The sequence below is a fragment of the Rhinolophus sinicus genome, linkage group LG03, assembly GCF_036562045.2.
Source record: "Rhinolophus sinicus isolate RSC01 linkage group LG03, ASM3656204v1, whole genome shotgun sequence".
Taxonomy (NCBI): Eukaryota; Metazoa; Chordata; class Mammalia; order Chiroptera; family Rhinolophidae; genus Rhinolophus; species Rhinolophus sinicus.
Window position 1 is genome coordinate 193,060,950 of NC_133753.1, and position 21,623 is coordinate 193,082,572.

The following is a 21,623-nucleotide window of genomic DNA, read 5'->3' on the forward strand; positions in this document are numbered from 1 at the left end:
TAAACAAACTGATTTTAAATTTTACAGAATATCTTACTCCTTAAAATATAATCAATCTCCAAAATAAGTTTTCTAATTATATTTACTCAAGAGCCTTACTGGATCACTTAATAACATGATTTTTCTTTTATCTCTCAAATACATTTGACTGTGGTTCTCACAAAGAACCAGAAATCTACTATCTGAGAGCAATATTCCTTCTAATTCAAAAAATCAACTCTCTCGACACTATCAGCATAATAAAGAAACAAAAGTGAAAAGATTTAAAGAACTGACTGGAAAAACATCTACTACTCCTGTCAGACAAGATCCGTCTTTCTTAGGAAAACCTACCATGAGGGACCACTCTTTAACCTTTTGGAAGATCACTCTGCGTCCCTGGGGCATCCACGCTACCAGCACCGTCACTGCCCTTATGGTCAGCCAGCAAACATAGAGACCACAAGCAGCGGTGTAGAGCTCATGGATTTTGGCAGTCCCGGTCCAAAATGACATTAACCAGCGCCCAGCAAATACTGAAAACAGAAAAGCTGATAAATGAGACACGTGACTACATAAGGAGAACTGCAATCTTTGTATTAATGTTGTTCTATTAGTACTTTCAATCATTTTACATAATTAGTCAAAAGATATCACATTTTGATATATCACTGTCTTCATTAAAAGCGAAAAAAAACCCAAAAAACAAACAAACAAAAAACAACCAACCCCCACACTCTCAAGAATGCAATTATTTGATTAACACGCAACCAAAACCCAGCAAGTCATTAGGAGCAAGCCCTCCCGTGACACGCACTCCAACTTGCCATGCCAATTACTTGTTCTTGGGGACTAAAAAACCTTGAGGGAATTGCTGTTTTCACTGTTTTTATCACCAAATGAAATCGTTATGCATGTAATAGGACAAAAGTAGAGAATTTATCTTCTATTATTTGTGCTGACAATACTTTTAATATTTAGGAACATTACAAATAATTTAGAATCATTTTCTTTCATTTGACTTGTTTGTCAAGACAGAAAATTAAGCTTATTTTAATAAGTAGGCACTGTAACATTTTAATGCACAATAACCAGAGAATATCATAACTTTCTTGGAAAAAAATTAGGATCTAAATATAATGAAACTTAGGAAACAGATTTTAAAGTTGTCTAAGAAACAGCCTCACACAGAGTTACTACAAATAAATTTACAATACTCACAAAAAAAAAAACCTAACTCATTGCAGAGCATTAATTTAGTAACTTTCTTTACATGGTTACTTCTTAGTAAGGCTAAAGAGAACAGCAAGACCCAAATCTCCAGTGCGTTTCTCTCTGAGCTGACTTCTCCTTAGTACAAAACTGCCTGTTACTTCCTAGCACCTACAAGCGGCCAGTCGCCTCTTGAGCACTTCACATAATGTTACCTCATCAATCCTCGCCAAACCTCTACAGTAGCTACTGCCTGGTTTTTTGTGGGGTTTTTTTTCAGTTACAGCCGACATTCAGCATTATTTTATACTAGTTTCAGGTGTACTGCATAGTGGTTAGACATATGATTTATGAATTATCCCTCCGGTTAGTCCAGTACTCACCTGGCGCTATATTTCATTATTACAGTATTATTGACTATATTTCCTATGCGTTACTTACTTACATCCCTGTGACTATTTTATAAGTATCAATTTGTGCTTCTTAATCCTTTCACTATTTTTACCCAGTCCCCCACTATTACCTTCATTTTGAAGATTAAGAAACCCAGGGTCAGGTAGAAGCTTACCCAATCAAGATCACACAAGGGTGGAGGCAAAATATCAACTCCTGTCTACATGACAAAGCTGATGCTCTTAACTGCTGAAACCACACTGCCTCCAACCAAACAACCCAGCTCAACTCTCAAGTCTTACAAGATATAATGCTGACAAGCACAGACTTCTTTGCAGCATTACAAAATAGCTTGGGTGAGAAGATAAATTTCATTTTTAAAGACAAATATATGTAAATGTTACATGACATAACACGTGCATGTTAATTTGAAGATATAAAAATCATCAACGCATTCTGTAGAAATGTCGTGTCATATATACACATATATGTGTGTGTGTGTATATATATATGTGCGTGTTTATGTGTATGTATATCTATCTACATATATATCTCGAGGGTGCCAAAAAATGTATACACACGACTTGTATTCATCTTTTGTTATTGATATATATTGAGTATTACAATTTTAATACAGTTTCTTCCTTTCTTAAAATCTGTATACATGTTTTTGGCTGTGTGTGTGTGTATACTCATATATCTATATATATCTCTACGCCACGTTTTTTTGTGGGTTTTTTTGGGTTTTGTTTCTTTGGTTGGTTTTTAAAAATGTAAAAGCCACTTTCTATGCCATACTTCACATACTTCTAATTAGAAGTGTTTTTGAGAGGACTGGATTAGGCTTTCATTTGCAGTAACTTATCCTCAGATAAATTGTAGCTGCAGAACAGTACCCTATGGGAGAACAGCATCCTCGCCACCTTAAATGGCACGATGCTACTCAACATTTCCATTATTAAACATAATGGAATTCTTTCTACCAGATGGTGGGACTGGATTAACAGAGAAATATTTAGTTAATAATCTTCAATGAAATTAAAAGTACTTTTATTGCCAAATTCAAGTACTATATCTAGGTTTCTTTCATTAACTTTTTCTTAATATTTGTAAAAACATGAAAATGGAACATAAAAACCATAAATGCAAAACTGTCCAAAGTTCACAAATTAAGTGTTCTCAGCAATATGTTTACTACATACATCGCATCCAATGGTTAATTAGACTTTGTCATTTAACAGCTGTGATGAGTAGTGAGCCAAAGAGCAAAGTTCTAAAGGTCAACAATTATTATGCAGAAACAGTAAAAAACAATCTTTAGTCCTTACAGAAAAACTCAAGTACTTAATACAAACTTGATTTATAAAATTATATTGAGTTAGTGTTATAATCAAGACACTAACCAAATACACATTTATATGCTTTGTAAGAGCTTAAAATTATCTTACTGATTAAGTGGTTAACACTTTCTGGCTCACTATAAACACTAACCTGGAGGGCGTGTGAAGGGCAGAAAGCTGTTCCTGCCACTTTGTCATCAGCTTTGGACTCCACCCCCATTTACCCCTGACCTCTGGAGAAGATGACAAACTACTATATTCATTCACAGCTTATTTGTCAGATTCAGAAATGTTGTTTAACTGAAATCTGAAGATAAGTATCTGTGAATACCAGACGAAAAAGGGAAACAGTCTGGCTTCATAAAGGTCTCTAGCAACAGGCGTGCCATGGATTGGAAAGATAATTACATAACAAGGGCAATTATAATCAGCATCAAAAGACCGGCTTGAAAAAATGACTTAAGCCACACAGACGACTTTTTGGAAACCCATACTGTAATCAGACAACGTCCATGGAAATTGAGTGGCCACAGTACTTTAACTTCCAAACACAAATCATAAATCTTGACTTTGTCCCCCTCTGCTCCAATACAAAGAAATTCAATGAGAAGGAGAACCAAGCCTAAATAAATTAATATCCCTATTCAATCAAAAGTAGAGGTAAAATGATTTTGAGTTTGTATCTGATGGAAGATCACATCTCAGCAAGATATACCCTTTAGAACAAAGCACCTTCTCATGACGTCACTAGCAGAGCTAGGAGAAGCTCCTACCTGGGAGAGTAAGGCAGATGAGGCTGGCGATCAGCAGGGTTATACACATGAAGACAATCAACAGAAATATCTGCAAGGCAAAACACGCGAGTGTGTAAATGGTTCATGTGAGCTCAGTGTATCTTATGACACCAAAGAATCAACACAAATTCTCCTAGTGAAAACAAATGGTCTGAACTGGTATTTCCAGGTTCCCTCCCATTTTACATAAAAAGGAAATTATTTTGGTAAAATTACCTATAAGGAAATTCAACCAACAGGAAAATAAATGTCCATTTTCAGATAATCAGATAAATCAGCAAGTAACACGTAAACATATTTTTTAATCAGAGCACAACAATAAAATATAATTAGCTTAAATTTTCCCTTACTATTAATTAAAAGTAGAAATATTCATTTTTTAAAATGAAATTCTCAAAAACTACTACTCATGAAGGGAAAACTTACTCTCTAACTGTACCGTCCAATTAGAACTTTCTGTGACAATGGAAGAAATGCCTACATCTGCGCTGCCTGACAAAGGAGCCATTGGCACCTGGCCACTGAGCATGTGACATGGGGTCAGTGTGCATGAGTAATGCAATTTTACGTTGTATTTACTCGTGTGCGTGTGTGCATGCCTGCTGCCTACAAGAAATGTATTCTTTCTTTTTTCAGCTTTATGGCAGTATGACTAATAAAACTGTAATATATTTAAGTGCACAACATGACCTGATACATGTATACATTGTGAGGGCATTTCCACCACTGAGATAATCAGCACATCTATCACCTTGCATGTTTACAAACTGTATTTACTTTTAATTAGATTTAAATGGAAATAGCCACGTGTAGCTACTGGCTCCTATACTGAGAAGACAAAAAGAGCACGAGAAGAGAGGAAGGAAGCGGCAACCTGGGCAGAAAGGTATTGACTGCTGCTTGCCTTCCACCTGACTGGGCACAAGCTTCCTGAGCCCAGAGGGCAGAGCTCTGATGGAAAGACTGAAAGGGACATTTGTCAGTTCTCCGAGAGAAGGCTGTAGGGCTGTCAGCCTTCACGGCTTGAGAAACCCATTAATGACTCTCTGATCTGGGCCAGGAAGGACTTTTTGCCAATCCAAGAGCCTCATCTCTCCCCGCTCCCTGTCTTCTCTCCTGGCTCGGCTCGGATCCCCCTCCCTCATCTCTCACAGCTCCCCCCAGCTCTCCTGGCACCCCCACCTCTCACCACTCACCCCCCACCCTCAAGATACACTCAATTCCCTGCAGTTCCAAATCTACCATGTCTCACTTGCCTCTCGTCCTGGCACCTGTGTACAATGCCCTTCCCACTTTCCATCTTGCTCTCTGCCTGGCCTCCGAGCTTTAAACACTTAGTTCAGGCATCACCTCCACTAAGATTCCGGAACACCTTCCAGAAAGAGAACTATGTGGAACAAGGAGTGACCAGTCGTGTAACATGCTACTAATGAAGCGAGGTGAGGACCAAGACCTGTCCATCAGGTTTAACTACACGAAGGTCACTGGTACCCTTGCCAGGAACCATTTTGTTGGAGTCTGGGGGGCAATTCTCACCCAGATAGGCTCTTCCTTAAACAATATGGTCTTCAGTTTCATCAGATATAAGACAGATATAAGAGATTACCATTCATGTCTTGCAGTATTTGGATGAGAATTAAAAGGGAGAAAAACATTAAAATGCCCACTCCAGTTCCTGACACGTAGTTGAAAGGTATCAACAACGTTCATTTCACTTTTGCTCAAGAGTCTTTCATATTAGCCCTTTCAAACAGCAAGGAGGAAGAGCACATGGATTCCCAACTCTATGACCCATCTCTAAATTAGATAAACTTAGCTGACATTAACATACATTATGCTGCACAATGAGAGAACTAAACATGAGTTCTTGTCAGGAGACCGTAGGACATGTCTCCACAGAGGACTACCCACTAACAACAACAATAACAACAGCACCAAAATTTCTCAACAGAAATCTGAGAACACTAGACCTTTGGTTAGTCTGTACAGTACCTACCCTGAGCGGGAAATTTAAAGGCCGGCGGTAAGGCTGAAAGCCGACAGGCCCTCCCTGCTGGAGTATGGCTTGGTGGGCTGCGTGCAGGCCTTCCCCCACCACGGGAATAGCGTTGTTATTCCGAGCATGCTGGTTATGGTTAACTTGTTGGTTTGCACTGTTCTCGTTTTCTTCCTGGTCTCCCAATAAATAGGAATGAAGGTCCCTATGTAAAAATTGTATCAGTGAAAATTCTCACTTCAGATTCGAATAAAACAGCAGACAAGAGATTTACTTTCTTAATTATTTAGGGTAGAAAATGCCAAGTAGACTCTCTACGTGGCACTATGACCTCAACCCAGTCTAAATGTTGTTACCTGCTTTAAATTAGACCTTTCTAAATTTAATGTTAATTAACATATAGAATACCCCATAAATTCAATCTATTTTATGTTTTCTTCAGCCAGCATCTGAGAAGAAATCGTAGCTGAAAAAGATACAAGATACTCTATGTGAAGATCCTCAGGAAGAAACAACTTATTTTCTTCTCTACAGAGAGCTAACTGTGTCTGCTGTGACATTACCTCAACTAAAACCTCCAATCCAAAATCAGTTCAGGCAAAACTGAGTTGGGGGAGGAGGCTCAGGGTGGGGCTTGGGGCAGATAGAGAAGGACAAATAATAAAAAACAACCAAATACATGTCACATTAAGCATGCCACATATTTTCTGGAAAAAAAAATTTAAATCACAAAGATTCAACTTTTAAGTAAGTATATAATGCATAAAGTTTGAAAAAAATAAATGCAATGTGCTGACTGAATGACTGAGAAACCCAATCTGAGAGGAGCTCATACCACGTTTCCCCGAAAATAAGACCTAGCCAGACAATCAATTCTAATGCGTCTTTTGGAGCAAAAATTAATATAAGACCCAGTCTTATATTAGATATATTATATTACATTACATTACATTATATAATACCTGGTCTTATAGCAAAGTAAGACTGGGTCTTACTTATTTTTTTGCTCTAAAAGATGCATTAGAGCTGATTTTCTGGCTAGGTCTTATTTTCGGGGAAATAGGTATCAGGTTAAGACTTCTAAAACAAGGGTAAGTTGGTTTGTTTTTAATGCACTAAAAAACCCCAAATTATATGTTTTACCTGTGTAATGAAAGAAAGAACTTGGGCCAGCAGGAAACCTCTATAAGAGGGTAAAAACGTGTATATATTCTCCAGAAAATGATGCACAATGATTAGAGAAGAATTTTTAGAAATACGTATTATATATACCTGCAGATATCACTAAATGGTCTCTTACTAAAACAAAGTTTTCCACAGTGGGGCATGGATCCTTCTTTTTCAGAAAGGTTATTACACCGACACATGTACTGTGTGACACCTGCCTGTACTTACAGCAAGTATCCAGCGGTGACAGTCCACGCTCGCACAAGCCCCTTCAGCCACTGCCGCGTGTGTCCCTGTTCAAGCAACGCTGGCAAGACAACCTGAAGCAGAAGCAGCTCAAGGGACAGTTCACTCACTGGAGCATCACTAGGCAACGACAAAGAGCCATAATTTACAACGTGCATTCCATTTCCCACAAAGACCGTATCATATTAAACTTAATGGGATGCCAGCCAACTCCCTTAAGAGCTGAATGAACCCACTGTCTTTATCACCTCTCCTCCGTTCTCTCTTGAGCCAAAAAGGCTTCTCCCTCAAACCCCCCCAAAACAGTTCCTGGCAAGGGTACCAATGACCTTCATGGGGTTAAATCCAATGGACAGGTCTTGGTCCTCACCTCACTTGCTATATTAGTAGCACATTACATGACTGGTCACTTCTCGCTCCTCAAAACACCTCCTTGAACGTCTTTCCAAGACTCATGGGTTCCCTTATCATCCTGACCCAGATTTTCACGTAGATTATGGAGGAAAGGGAATGGGGTTAAGGATGGATTATAAATGGAGAACAAGGAGGAGGCCTAAACTAAGGTAGTGAGTAGTAAATTGAGTAGATAAGAGACCTTAAAGAATTAGAATTGACAAGATTTAAAGACTAATGAGAAGTCAAATTGAGGCAGAAATCCAGTTTGCCTGGCAAATTCCTGGTTTAAGTGACTGACGGGATAATGCATATCACTGAAAAGGGAATATAGGAAGAGTGAGACTAGGTTTCCAGGTGACTTATGTTTTAACTTCAAAAAAGATTTTCCATCTATAAGCCTTATATCCTATTTTTAATCCATAATTCAATGGGCAACTATGGCTACACTTCTTATGATGTGCTTTTCTTATAAGGATGATTCTACCAACACACTCTCGTTGGGAATGGTGAACATTTCAATGGTGAACAAAGGCAAACTTCATTTGCAGCACAATAAGTCTGTCCTTTGGGAAACGTAACTGCTGAACTAATGTTTATGTGACCTATGACATGACCATATTTAACGTCAGATGATTTTCAGTATCTGTAAGAAATGCATGTTTTAAATGTATGTACTATGCATATCAAATCCCTAACAGAGCTAAATTAGTAAAGCCTCCCAATTTCAAAAACATACCTGTAGAGCATGACATTGTATGGAAGAAAATTCGGCAGCAGACTCTTAATTATTCGTATAGGAAGCCAAAGCATCAGGAGGACAATGGAGCCGAAAACAATCTGCAGGAAAGAACAAGGCAAACCTCTGCAAATCAGTCCTGTGAGAGGCAGGCAGGCTTCTGAACAGACCCAACCAATGGGCAATCCAAGTCCCCCCCAGGGCCTCGATACTTGGGTCACTATACTTGACCCTTGGCACACTATACTTGGGTCACTCTGTGTATAGAATGTGTTCCTGTGATGGCTTCTCTTCTCCCTCTAGGACACCAGGGCTCAAACGGAGCCACAAAGTATAATCACTGCATGGTATGTGAGGAGAGACCTCTAAACTCAGAATGAATGATCAGGACTGTCTGCAACTTAATAAGTCACCTGTAATTAACTATAAGACATGACCCATATTAATGGCTACAAAACTTTCCAAAGGGTGCAATACTGTTTTTAGAATTTTATTTTGGAAAAATTTAGATTTAACTAGGTAATTTCTTCTTCCAGGCAGGGAAAAGACTCTACTGCTGAGTTTAATTTAGAAGCTAGTAGCAAGTCTCCATTGCTTTAATGTAAGTTAAATGTAATTCAGAAACTCATAATTTGGCAATCAATTATACTACTAAAGTATTTAATAGAAGGTATTTTTGTGTTAGTAGACATTGTATTTGTTTTAGCAACATAACCAATAAAACAGCTACTTAACAACCAAGTTCCACAGGCTTATGTAAACAGAAAATTATCCAATCCTCGCTACCAGTACTCCTGACCAAAAAAAAATAAATCTAAAGTAGCACACTTTACTTCCAAAACAATAAAAAGGTCTGCTTACCACAGACAAAATAAATCTTCGGAGATGCCTATAGATGGGCAAATGGATCATTTCTTGTACTGGGTTAAAATCTGGATCATTCAAATTCCTTAGAAACCATAAGACACCAGGTCGAAGTACCTGCAAATAGATTTTAAATGCTATAGACACCAATGTCTTCAAGGCTCCGTATATGCGCTGTAACATTAACAGAAAAATAAGCTCTTAAAATTAGTCTGGCATCTTATAAAATGGGCCCCAGAAAATTCATATGGCTTTCTTGGGAAAAGCAGTTCCTAAATCAGAATCTTTATGACAACCATCCTGTGTTTGATGTCCTTTGATGCTTTTAATCATTTCATGAAAAAAAAAAATTATTAAGGACAGTTTGATATCTCCAAGATGAAACATGTATTTTTTTAAATTATGACTATTGTACCATTTGGTGAAAGAATTAGGTTGCAATTTATAATTGTCCTAAGTAGAAGATCATATTTCAGTCTTACACTCCTGAGAGAACTTATCTTAAGAAGCCCTATAGCTTCTCAGTACGTATCTTCATTTCACTACCCACATCTTTTTCCCTCTCTCAGTGGAAATCATCACCCCAAGAAGATGTGGGTGATGGGGCAATGGATGAGTCTGGATATTAGTTCTGGGTGCTCCAAACTCACTGAGTAAAGCATCTCATCTGCCCAAAGTCTATTTCTCCTCTCCCAAACAAGGAAGTTATAATACAAGACCTAACTCCCAAATACTAGGATTCTGTATCAACAATAAAACACACAGATAAATTGAAAAAATTCATATGAAACTTTTTAATCACTTAACAATGTTAAGTGTTTAAACAATGTTAACCTAAACAATGTTGACTGCTTAACAACGTTTAGAATGCATATATAGTTATAATTTTAAAAAACATATTAGTCTTGATCACTGGCTTCAAGGAAAGAATACAAGCTTTGTTTGCAAACAGAATTGCTGACCTTCCACTGCATGACTCAGGAGAACACGCTGGTCCCCACCCCCACGCCCTTCCTCAAGCCTCTCGAGCAGCACTACACACCATGACCAGCACTACACACCATGACCAGCACTACACACCATGACCAGCATGGAGTCCCTGGGCTTTCCTATTCCATTACACCGATGAGTCGGCCTGCGCCTCGGGCCCTGCACAGATCCATCAGCACTCACACAGCAGTCAGCTGACTTGTCAAAGGCTGTACTCCTTTCAAGGGTGTCAAACCAAGGACACGGGGTCGTGTCTGTTTCTCACTGTCACCCTGGCAGAGAGCACGGTGACTAACACAGAGACGGCATGCGCAGCTATCAGAACTACGTACTTCCTGCTGCACCAGTGACCGAGCATGAGAGGTATACTAATTAGATACTGGCCCTCCTCTCTGTCTTCTTATTAGCAAGGATTATATTCCAAAAATAAGATTAGGAAGGTACCCATCTGGAAGTGAACTGGAATCATAAAGGACCTGCACTCTAATTCTGCACTTAAGGTTCCGGCTTCAAGATCATTGGACATATTTGATTCTGCAAAATCATACCCTTTGGGTATTTCCAGCATTACATTTCCTTGAATGAAGTCCAAGACAGGCTCACATCACATAAAACTCCAAGAATTTGTATTAGAGTATGGCCACAATATATACCAAGTAAAGCAAGTGCTACTCATCTTTGAAACTCATAAATATAGTCAAAAATATTAAAACTAGTCAATTTTTGAGACAAATGACTGAAAACAGTTTAAAGCAATTAAGCTAAATCTGCCTATTAGTTATGCCCCTTAGAACAGAACAATAGAGATGATTTAGGCAGGGAATCCTAACATCCTGAAGCGCAATCCACTTCATGAATGCGGGCGTGGGCACTTCCCCGTGGCACTCACCTCGCGCAGGAGCAGGATGAAGGAGGCAAAGTAGAACACATACACCATCCCCACGAGCCAGTGCAGAAACATGGTGGTGCCTGGGGCTGACTGGAAGCTCAGCTCGCGGTCTTTCAGAGTGGCATCAAACATTTCCTACGGCAGACAGAACAGGTGAGCCAGGGTGGGAGCACGGACATCTGCCGAATTCACACGTCCGTCTTCTGGGAAGTGAGTAACATGGCTGTGCATGTGGGCTCTGATATCCTAGAACACAGTTCTCTTAATGCCGTTTCATGGTGTCACAGAAATATAAATGTTATGAGGCTGGACGCTATTTCAAATATGTAATGACACTTAAAAATTTTTAAATATAAGAAGCAAGGCTGATAAACCAATTGGTAAGTAAGAACTTTACAATACTACTGCTATAAAAGAACCATTTTTGCTTAACGTGATACCTTCTTTTCTTGGTTACAGGTCTGCATTCACGACAAGTTTTAATAGTAAGGTTTGGGCATAATGTTACCTCAGAACCAAAGGCAGCTTTTCTACATATAAAATGTTTTTGAAAAGTCAAAACCTGATTATCACTGACACCCATGAAAATTATAATCAAAACCGAGCAGCATCTTAGTTAAAACAAATGGTTTAGGGTCGAATTTATTACTACAAAGACAGTCTTATCAGATTGCTCTTTTTATGTCTATGTCTTGGCATTATCGTGAAATTTAGAAAAGTAAAATGAGTAAGAATATTCTCTGTTGGTTATCAGAAAGATTCTAGTCAAAATACCATGGCATCAAAAATCTGCACAAGGCCTCAAAAAAAGCAGGCACTCAAGAAAAATTAGTAACATTAAGACTCCACAATGATATTCTTAGAAAAAAATAAGCAATTATCCAATATTGACTCTCCTTTAAAAGGAGCCCATTCTAAAGATGTCTTTTCTGAAGCCTTCAAATTATTAGATTGTTATGATAATAAATAATAAACTCACCAGGGAACAGATATCCAGCCACCAGCCACAAATGAGAGGGAACACTCCAATTTCCACCACTACTAGCAAAGAGACCTAAGTAAAAATATAGGTGATCAATATCACCCAAATGAGGATAAACTGTTTTCCAGTTTTAATTTATGACAGGAATTACCTTAACAACAATATAGCAGACTCCAAGCAAGCGACGAGACCTATGAAATTTAACAAGAGTGGCCAAGCCCTACAGCATCTAGTCAAGGAAAAACTGAGCATTTCAAAGTACAGTAAACACCTATAATAATTTAGGCAATACTTAGTATTACTTGGCAAACAAAATTAATTTGTTTCATATTTTGTCTGCCCTTATCATCACTACAAATACTACAACTTCTACGAAAAGGACAAGGGGAGAGAAATAGTTTGTCATTAATAGGAACAACTCTTTGTTATGAATTATTACTAAAGACCCAAATTGGTTTATTAAAGGATACATGACAAATTATCAGTGTTATTGCTAAAAGAATATACCCAACTATAGTTGTGATTAGGCCTTCAAAATGAGATGCTTGGACCTGGAAATAAGAAAAAAATAAACAAACTTTAATTGTACCACACAACCTATCCCCCCGTTTAACAGTGTATTAAACAATCCAAGTAGACTACAAGTAAACCAGCTATGCAATGTATAACTAGAAAACAACAGTAAAAATCCCCTTTGGATGATCTTTCTCTAAACAAGACTCTCCCACTGACTGCTATCTACTGTGAAAGGACAAGGAAAAACTAGAGAATAACACTTTATTTAAGCCGACAAAGAGTAAATTAAATTTTACAGGAATCAGGCAGTAATACTTGTCTGCACTCGACTCCATTCTGGAGCGGATGTACTCACGGCTGAGCTATAAGCAGCAGCGTGGTGGCAAGCTGGCCACCTGCCCAGTGCGTCCCAGGGCCTCACTTTCTGCCACTGGAAGTGACCGGAGAGCTGTTTCCCTTGCTCTCCAAATCTGGCCCATTCTCAATCAACAGAGTAATAGTTTGATAGTGACAAATACTGCCTATCTTTTTGGTTCCTGAATTTCAGATAGCAAGTGGCTATCGCTTGGAAAGTCAAAATTTATCAAAGAATTTAGCCTAACTTTTCAAGTTCCTGCATTCTACTAGTAAGAATTCAGAGAGCTATGTTAAATACTGGGACATCTCTCTTTGCGCTTTCAGAACACCAGAATGTGATCTCTTAGGATTCACAGCACAAATTGAACACAGTATCTCAGATATGCTAGATCATCCTTAAGATTGAACTCTTTCTGTGCCACCCCAAAATGGTAGTCGTACATGCAAATATTTAACTACTTCTAAAAAACAATGATAAAATGTCAAAATTAAAGCACATTGTTTAGAAAACACTCCAGTCCATCATTCCAAGACAAACCATTTTTCAAACTGACTGATACACTGTTACTTTCCTAAACTCACTGAGGAGAAGAGGGAGAGAAGGGCCACATAAGTTCACGGAACTGGTCCACGTCAGCCTGCGAGAAAGATGTCCCGGTGTGGCCTGGCCCACCCAACAGGAGGGGAGATGAGCACATCTTCTTAACTGGCAACATGACCTACTGTGTCATGACCTACTGTCAGTTTTAAAAGGACAAGACGTGTTGGCTGACTGTTCTTTGTATAAGGCCAACTGAGAAACCAGTAACTCTTCACAACATTACTGCTGCTCGACAAACATCACATTGGGGGGAGGGTAATGAAAGTAAGTTTGTAAAAGTATTATACTCACGTGTTCTTCAAATCCCAAACCAACAAGAGAGAAATGACCGATGTGGTAAGGACAAAATGCTAAAAGGGAGGAAAAAAACTCAATGAAAACTTCAAAATCAAAACAATGAAAACTTCTAATGCCATCAACCACTAAAAGGAACCAGAGCTTCTTAAGCAAATGGAACATTCCAGAGCTGGGGTCAAAAACACACTTCCTGGGACATTCTCTATAACTAGAGAACAACAAAGTTATCAAGGTCTAATAAGCTCATGGCAAAAGAACACAGAAACCACTGTGAAGAGGGTGTCACAGGCGAAAGATGAGATGAGTATCAAAAATAACAGTAGTAGCCAAAACTGATGGAAACACACTGGACACATACAAATCCATGAGAATCATAATACTCAAAATGTGGCAGGCCAAAAACAAAAACAAAAGGGCGTAAAACCAACATAACAAAAACCACTTGTATCACCAATGAAGTAGTTAGTGCACCAATTCCTTACCCTGAAAACTAGTAATTAAAGGGGAAGAAGTGTGCATCTGTCCTGCTCCATCTGAACTAACAAGTTTGGATTAACTAAGTAGCTCGAGCTGATAAAAATCAGTTCTTGACAGAAAAGCCAGCCAATAAACGTAAAAAATGACAGAATTTGATAAAAATCATTTTGCAGTGCCTAATAATTTCAGGCAATTATCATCAAAGGATAATAAAATCATTAGGTGAGATGCTGATGGAACACTAGACATTTGCATGATACTAAAATACTCAGATCAGGCCAGCCCGGTGGCTTAGGCAGTTAGAGCTCCGTGCTCCTAACTCTGAAGGCTGCCAGTTCGATTCCCACATGGGCCAGTGGGCTCTCAACCACAAGGTTGCCAGTTCAATTCCTTGAGTCCCGCAAGGGATGGTGGGCTCTGCCCCCTGCAACTAAGATTGAACACGGCACCTTGAGCTGAGCTGCCTCATGGATGGCTCAGTTGTTGGTTGGAGCGCGGGCTCTCAACCACAAGGTTGCCAGTTCAATTCCTCAACTCCCTCAAGGGATGGTGGGCTGTGCCCCCTGCAACTAGCAACGGCAACTGGACCTGGAGCTGAGCTGTGCCCTCCACAACTAAGACTGAAACGACAACAACTTGACTTGGAAAAAAAAAAAAAAGTTCTGGAAGTACACACTGTTCCCCGATAAAGTCCTGTTCCCCTCCCCCAATAAATAATAATAATAATAATAATAAAATAAAATAAAATACTCAGATCACACGGATCAATACCCACACAGATCACTTTCTGATGGGTAAGAGAAAAATGAAAGCTACCAGTATAGGCTTCAAAATGATATCACATGAACCACAGATAAAGGTGGAGAACGAAACATCATCTACCTCCTGGTATGTTGTATTAATAGGCAAAGTATGACCAATGAAGGATTTGTCCCAAACCTACTGAACCTGATTCTAATCAGGCCCTTGAATCTACCTTCCAGTTTAAAGGAAACACGGAGAAAAAGGGGACAAGGTAGCTGACATCATCAGGCAGCAGGTGGACAAATGTAGACTGTCAGGCACTAACAGGACAGCTGACCTAAGTCTCTTCAACAAATCAATGGCAAAATGTGGTGGAGGCGCAAAAGAATACTCTAGATGAAAAGGATTAACAACCAAAAATAACTTGTGGACCTCATTTGGATCCTCATTAAAACAAACCAATTATAAAATGACATTTAAGGAAACAATCTGGGAATTTTTAATATGTTGGATTACTAGGAAATATTAAATTCCGGTAATTTTGTAAGGTGTGATAATGATGTTATGGTTAAATAAGAAAATATCCTTAAAATTTTTATAGTAAGCATTTTCAGTTTATTTTCCTCAAGTCTTTCTTGCCCTGTTAATAAAATTTAAATTTGTTCTTAATAAAATTTAATTATCTTTTATTTATTGCCAAAAAACTGAACGGCATAGATTACTAAGGAAGGGAGGAGGGGGTCTCAATCAGTAAGACAAAAGTTAGAGTGAATCTATAGGGATCTACCACCAAACAACTGTGATCAAGCATTCTATGGGTGGAAATTTATTTATGGGTCTAAAATTTATTTAGAATTTAATTATAAATTAGACACATGCATTATTTTACTAATATATATTATGTGTATTATAAAGCACAAGAAATTTTTAAACGGAAATAAGAAAACATATGCATAATTTTTCCTAGGTTGTTCTCACACCCTACTCAGGATAACCCAAAAAGGCCCCTGGGAAAGGCCTCCAAATTTTAACTCTATTTACATATGTATTATTAATCATTACAGTAATTAATAGGTTGATTAAATATTAACCTGAGCACCAGCTGTAACAATCAGTTTCTATCCCATTACACAGTAACTACCAGAGAGGTATCCTGACACTAAAGTCAGTTTCTCAGGGTCATTCTCTTCTACTGGAAGACAGTAGTGTTGTAAGGGTTTATTTCTGCAAAGTACATGACCACAAGAGTCCAAAAACTGCCAGAGGAAAATTGCAGTAGAGCAACTCAAGTAGGAAAGAGAAACATGACTATGCTCAATCCCAATGACTGTGTTCACCTATATCCCTAAAAGGAAGAAAACTTCTTGTTTCACTTCAAGACCTCCTAAGTATAATGTATGTAAGTTTGCTAAGACAAATTTTTTTCATATAAGTTTATATAAGCTAAGGAAATTAGATTAGAAAAAAATTTATTTAGGTGAGATTTACTTTAAATAGAGTTCTTACGTCTATAATTCATGTTTTAAAGGTGACTTGTTCCTCCAAACATTAATTTAGTATTAAGCTATTCTTGCAAGAGCAAAGACTAAATTCAATAGATCATTTTTTCTCTCAAATAAAACTTGGTCAAGATCAAAACAGTTTCATACTCTATATACCAATTATTTTACATAATGAAAAATAAATACAGAATAATCTGCAAACACATTTTCACCCCCATATGCAAGGGGAAACAAAGAATGAGCTTCTTGTTAATTTGCACCATCTTTTTTTCAAGATATTTTATTTCAGCAAGTTACCTGTAACTTTCTTTTGCTCTGTACACATAATACTCAGATATTAACTTTTGTCTCATTCTCAATCTACATATTCCATGTCTTTTCGACCACGTGGCTTCTTGCTAAAGACACTATTTTCTGGGTCACAATGTGGTCCTCAACAGGAAGCAAAGCCGTTTGAATTCAGAGGAGGAATCTTGGGAAATCTACTCCTTCCTCCTCAGCAGAACTGAAGTAACTCACCTGCATTAAAGGAAGGGACTTCTCAAAGACCATCAAGATCTGGAGCCTGAGTTCTCTCTCTGAGACACAGTCATAGCACAGCCCAACCATAACCTGATTCCATCAGACTCCACCTGCTCTTCCTTGAGAGAAGCAGGAATGGAATTCGAAGGCCTTGGTTTACTTGACTCAGTTTACCTATCTTTCCCAAAGCAGAAGAGTCTGTCCACTGAGTCTCCTCAATCCTCCTTCCTTTCTCTAATTACTCCCAGTGGGAGGGACCCGTGTGTTGTCACAGAATCCTCACAGCTGCAGTTGTGAAACTGTTTGGAAGAGACTTTGCATTCACTGAGATCTGGTTCTAAGGGGAATTCACACTTGGGGAAGGTTCACTGCCGTCCCTCAAGCCCACATCCATTTCTGGAGACAGGTCCCAAGCCAGGGTCTCTGGTAAGGCCTTGGTCAGGATTTTGACAGATGGCAACAACATCTTCTGCCACATGAAGGAGCACACAGGTAATCAGCGCAAAATTAATTCCCCACATGGGATATTGTATATTCTCAGATCAGTCTAAAATCGGCTTCTACAAAGAGGCAGAAATACTCAACAGAAACAGAGACAGCAGGTAACTACAGGCTGCTGAAGTCCGTGCGGCTTACAAAAGATCTGCACAGGATTCCTACCTAAAATCGTTACACATATTCCTGTTTACAAACAAAACAAGAACCTACACATAAGAAGGCTTCTAGAAAACTAAACTCCTACCGTAATACCATAAACAAAAGCATAAACACCACTTACCAAAAACAAGAATGAACAGTGTGTTTAAAGACACCACCCAGAAGACATGTTCCTAAAGGAAAAGAGCATTAATAAAACATATTAAATTCCTATCTGATATTATGTTTAGACAGTTCCACATAGTTAGAAGACTGAAATTGTCACTGTATAATTAAGATTTCATTCCAAAAATTATATGCAACTTTACATTTTTCATTAGATAGCTTATAAAACTAAACCTAATAAAACTCAAAGTTCATGTTACATGTAGAAAACAAATCAAAGGAATCAATCCACTAAACATTTCCTCTTCAGAAATTAATAATCCACCACAAACTACACAGATTCTCATAAATAACTGCCAGATTAAACTAACTCAAATGACACTGAAAAACTCCAAATGGAAAAAATTTGAAAACCACATTAATTCTTAAAAACATAGGAAAGTAAACTGCACAGTGCTTCTTTCGATGTCCACTTTGTTCTCGTGACTTTGACAAGGTCACTCGATCTTCTCTGGCCCCGTGTCTCCCCATGGTACCCTGGCTGTCTTTGTCCATGCCTCAGAATGCTCATTCTCACTGGGCCATCGGTCCACTTCCAGTTATGTGTCACCACCTCCAAGATGACCGCTACCATCTATTCCTCCAGCCACGTCATACACTTTAGTCGTGCTCTATGCTGACACCAGAATGTCCAAGCTCATTTGTCTAGGTCCACCACCTCCCCAGCACCCCAAATAGCGAGTTAAATGACCCTTCCCAAAGGGGCCACCATTGTGAGATTTTCTTTCTAGAAAGACTGTTCTGATCAGGTCCCCAACGTGCCGCAAACCCAAGGGGCAGGAAGGGTGGTTAGCTTGTCTAAGAGATGGCCAACTGCCACATTCCTACTCCCCACGCCGTCTCATAGCCCTTCAATTTTTTCAGCTTCTCTGCCTTAAGGGCTCCGAAACTGTCCTTTTATCCCCAGCATCTTTTGTACCTCAACCTCTAAGTTACCTTCTCTAAAAATTCTCTGCTGACAAATCCCCGCGAAACACCTGATCAGGCCCTCTTCTGTACCTCGTGAGTCCTATGCACACCTTCTCTCCTGCGTCTTTAACACACAGTACCTCTAAAGTTCTGTATTCACTCGTTCATTTCTCTTGACTAAACTATAAAGCATCTTTGAGAAAAGGGACCCTATTTCATTCACCTCTGAATCTCCAGGAACTATCACAATGGCAGGGACACGGTAGATACTAAAAATAATTTTCTATGAATGAATGACGGCATTCTGTAAATGGTTTTTTGCAGTCAAGAGAATGGGTTTGAGTCAACACCACTGCCTCAATGACTTCTGTCACTCATCTATGAGGAATTGCCGAGGCATGAGACATACTAAATGAGTATGTAGCCAAATAATACTTTCTACAATGACCATGATCAAACCTTGAATAGGAGATCGCTAATCTGTGAATTATCTGGTGGTAACCAGATACATTCCTCAGTATAACTATTCACCTCAACTTCCTACCGTGTTTCCCCCAAAACAAGACCTAGCCGGACCATCAGCTCTAATGTGTCTTTTGGAGCAAAATTAATATAAGACCTGGTCTCATTTTAATATAACATAGGACCGGATCTCACATAATATAAGCCAGGTCTTATATTAATTTTTAATCCAAAAGATGCATTAGAACTTCTGGTCCGGCTAGGGGAATACTGTTACTTTTGGGGAAATAGTATTCTGGCTCCCATCTGGAGCCAGCCCAAGGAGGAAGCCAACACTGTGAACAGGAGAGGGGATGGATGGAAATTATTTGGGTTTTTGATGACATTGTTGGGCCTCTGGATCAAGGACCCCTCAAGCCCATCCTTCCTCTGAACTTTTTATGTTATTGTTTCGGTCACTAAGGTTTCTGCAACCAGCAGCCAAAGTCATCTTGATAGCCAAAGCCATTTAAAAATCCAAAATGGTAAGAGATTTTATAATACAGAACCTTAAAAAAAAAAACAAAGGAAAAAAAATCATTTCTCCTTTAAAGAACAGGTTCTTTGAAGAACTGTCCCCTCGCCTTTGAGTTGTACTCTTTACTAACAAGGTAAAGTGGGTTCAGCAAGAAGTGGAAACCAATGAGCCCGAGGCTCCGCTGTGAACACCACGCTGCTCCACTCCCACCAGATCATGCATTAAACATGCAAGGGGGAACGTTACAAGACCAAGTTCTTCCTAACTACCATTCATTTTGTATTTCGTTTTCTTTTCTAAAAATCAAATATTTAGTAATTTCCTTTTAAAATAGTATTACCTTTACACTTTGCCAATATTTTCAATACATACAAACTTTTTTCAACGTATCAAGTAATAAAAAAATCAAAGGGCATTTTGAGCTTTAGTATTAAGAGCTAGCACATATTGCAAATCTTAAATCACTGAATCACTAAGACAAATAAGTCAAAATTCTATTATTAAAAAAATAGCTTTACTTACTAGAAAAACTAGTGATCCATCAAGTCCTAGCATCTAAAATAAATAATAATATGCATTAATTAATAATTAATTCAAGATAAAATAGGTTTTAATTTATGAGAAAGGCTCCTTCTCTTTTCAAGATCTTTAAACATAATCCTTACCCACTACTTTCCAATATGGCCTATCATTTTCAGAGAGTAAGAAATTTCTGTTTATGGGATTTTTATATTTCCGGTCTCCTTTTATTCCAAATCATGATTATAAAGTCAAAAAAATTGCATTTTGGGATTTACTCTGACATTAGATACGAAGCCAGTCAAGATTTCATGATACATTACAATGTCAACTGAAGCAACAGAATAATACTCAAATTTAAACTGTTACTTAATTTTTTGAAAAGTCCACAATTTCAGGTTAAACATTCTCTTGGTAGAGCAAGATTTGTATTAAAAGTCCAGAAGACAGAAAAACAGTCATCAATAAATATTCATCTTAATATTTTTAATACTGTCGCCATAAACAAAACATCACCTAATTTTTTCTAGAAATTAAAGTTCTATTCAAGTTTTCATCAAATGTTATTAATAACTACAAAATTAGTGTACACATCTAAATATGCCCAACTTTAGAAAACACTTTAGAATTAAAACCCTAGGATGCTTGACAGAAAGAAGTCCGACTCACTCTTTCCCACGTCAGCTCTTCTGCGGCTCGGTCCCATTCTAATGCATTCCAGTTCATGTCGTCTGGAAACATAATTGTAGTTTAAAGATTACTGGCGGAACCTGAACTATAAATGATAAAATGCACTCTCTTAATTCGGTGTTTTGTAAACTGTTGTTGAGAAGCTAAACCACATTTAAAACTTTTCCGTAAGAGTATGTGCTTGTTAGCCAGTAAGTAAGAATACGTGATTCTAGATTGTGGTAAGTGCTACAAAGGAAATAAATAGGGTTTTGTGAGAGAGGAATTCAACAGCTCTGAATCAGGAATGACTCTGGTGGTGGATGAGAAAAGTAAGGAAGCCGGGGGGCTGGAGTTCGCTGGGTGAGGAGGAGGCAGAAGGTACAGATGACAAACAGACAGGGATCCGCTCACACAGGAGGAACGTGAAGCGTGGATTTCATTTTGTTCTGTAGTATCATGGAAACAACACTGAAAGATTTTAAAGGCAGGAGAGCAATAGAAATACAATGTGGAGCAAGAACGGAAGCTACTGCACTGGACCAAGACATAGAGCTGATGGCCGGCACCAGGCTCGCAGGCAGCAAGCTGCTCTCTCAGAGCCTCTGGACACAGACTCGCGTCTCCCTGCAAAGGTCCCTTGCTCCCCCGACACAACTCGCGCCTTCTCATCCTTCAGGTCTCAGCTCAAATAGCACTTACTCTGAGCTACCTGAGGACTCTTG

General features: G+C 38.6%; 1 protein-coding gene across 1 annotated transcript in view; it reads right to left on the reverse strand.

The window, feature by feature from the left end:
- MARCHF6 (membrane associated ring-CH-type finger 6) overlaps positions 1-21,623 on the reverse strand; it is a 61,091-nt gene that overhangs the window by 9,887 nt on the left and 29,581 nt on the right. The window contains exons 8-21 of the mRNA XM_074329077.1: positions 20,899-20,960; positions 20,233-20,265; positions 17,779-17,830; positions 13,750-13,808; positions 12,455-12,535; positions 12,136-12,204; positions 11,982-12,056; positions 11,003-11,137; positions 9,121-9,240; positions 8,260-8,360; positions 7,110-7,247; positions 5,715-5,919; positions 3,698-3,767; positions 334-515 (exon numbers count right to left, since the gene is read on the reverse strand). Coding sequence (XP_074185178.1) covers positions 334-515; positions 3,698-3,767; positions 5,715-5,919; positions 7,110-7,247; positions 8,260-8,360; positions 9,121-9,240; positions 11,003-11,137; positions 11,982-12,056; positions 12,136-12,204; positions 12,455-12,535; positions 13,750-13,808; positions 17,779-17,830; positions 20,233-20,265; positions 20,899-20,960 — 1,382 coding nt within the window. The remainder of the gene's footprint in view (positions 1-333; positions 516-3,697; positions 3,768-5,714; positions 5,920-7,109; positions 7,248-8,259; positions 8,361-9,120; positions 9,241-11,002; positions 11,138-11,981; positions 12,057-12,135; positions 12,205-12,454; positions 12,536-13,749; positions 13,809-17,778; positions 17,831-20,232; positions 20,266-20,898; positions 20,961-21,623) is intronic.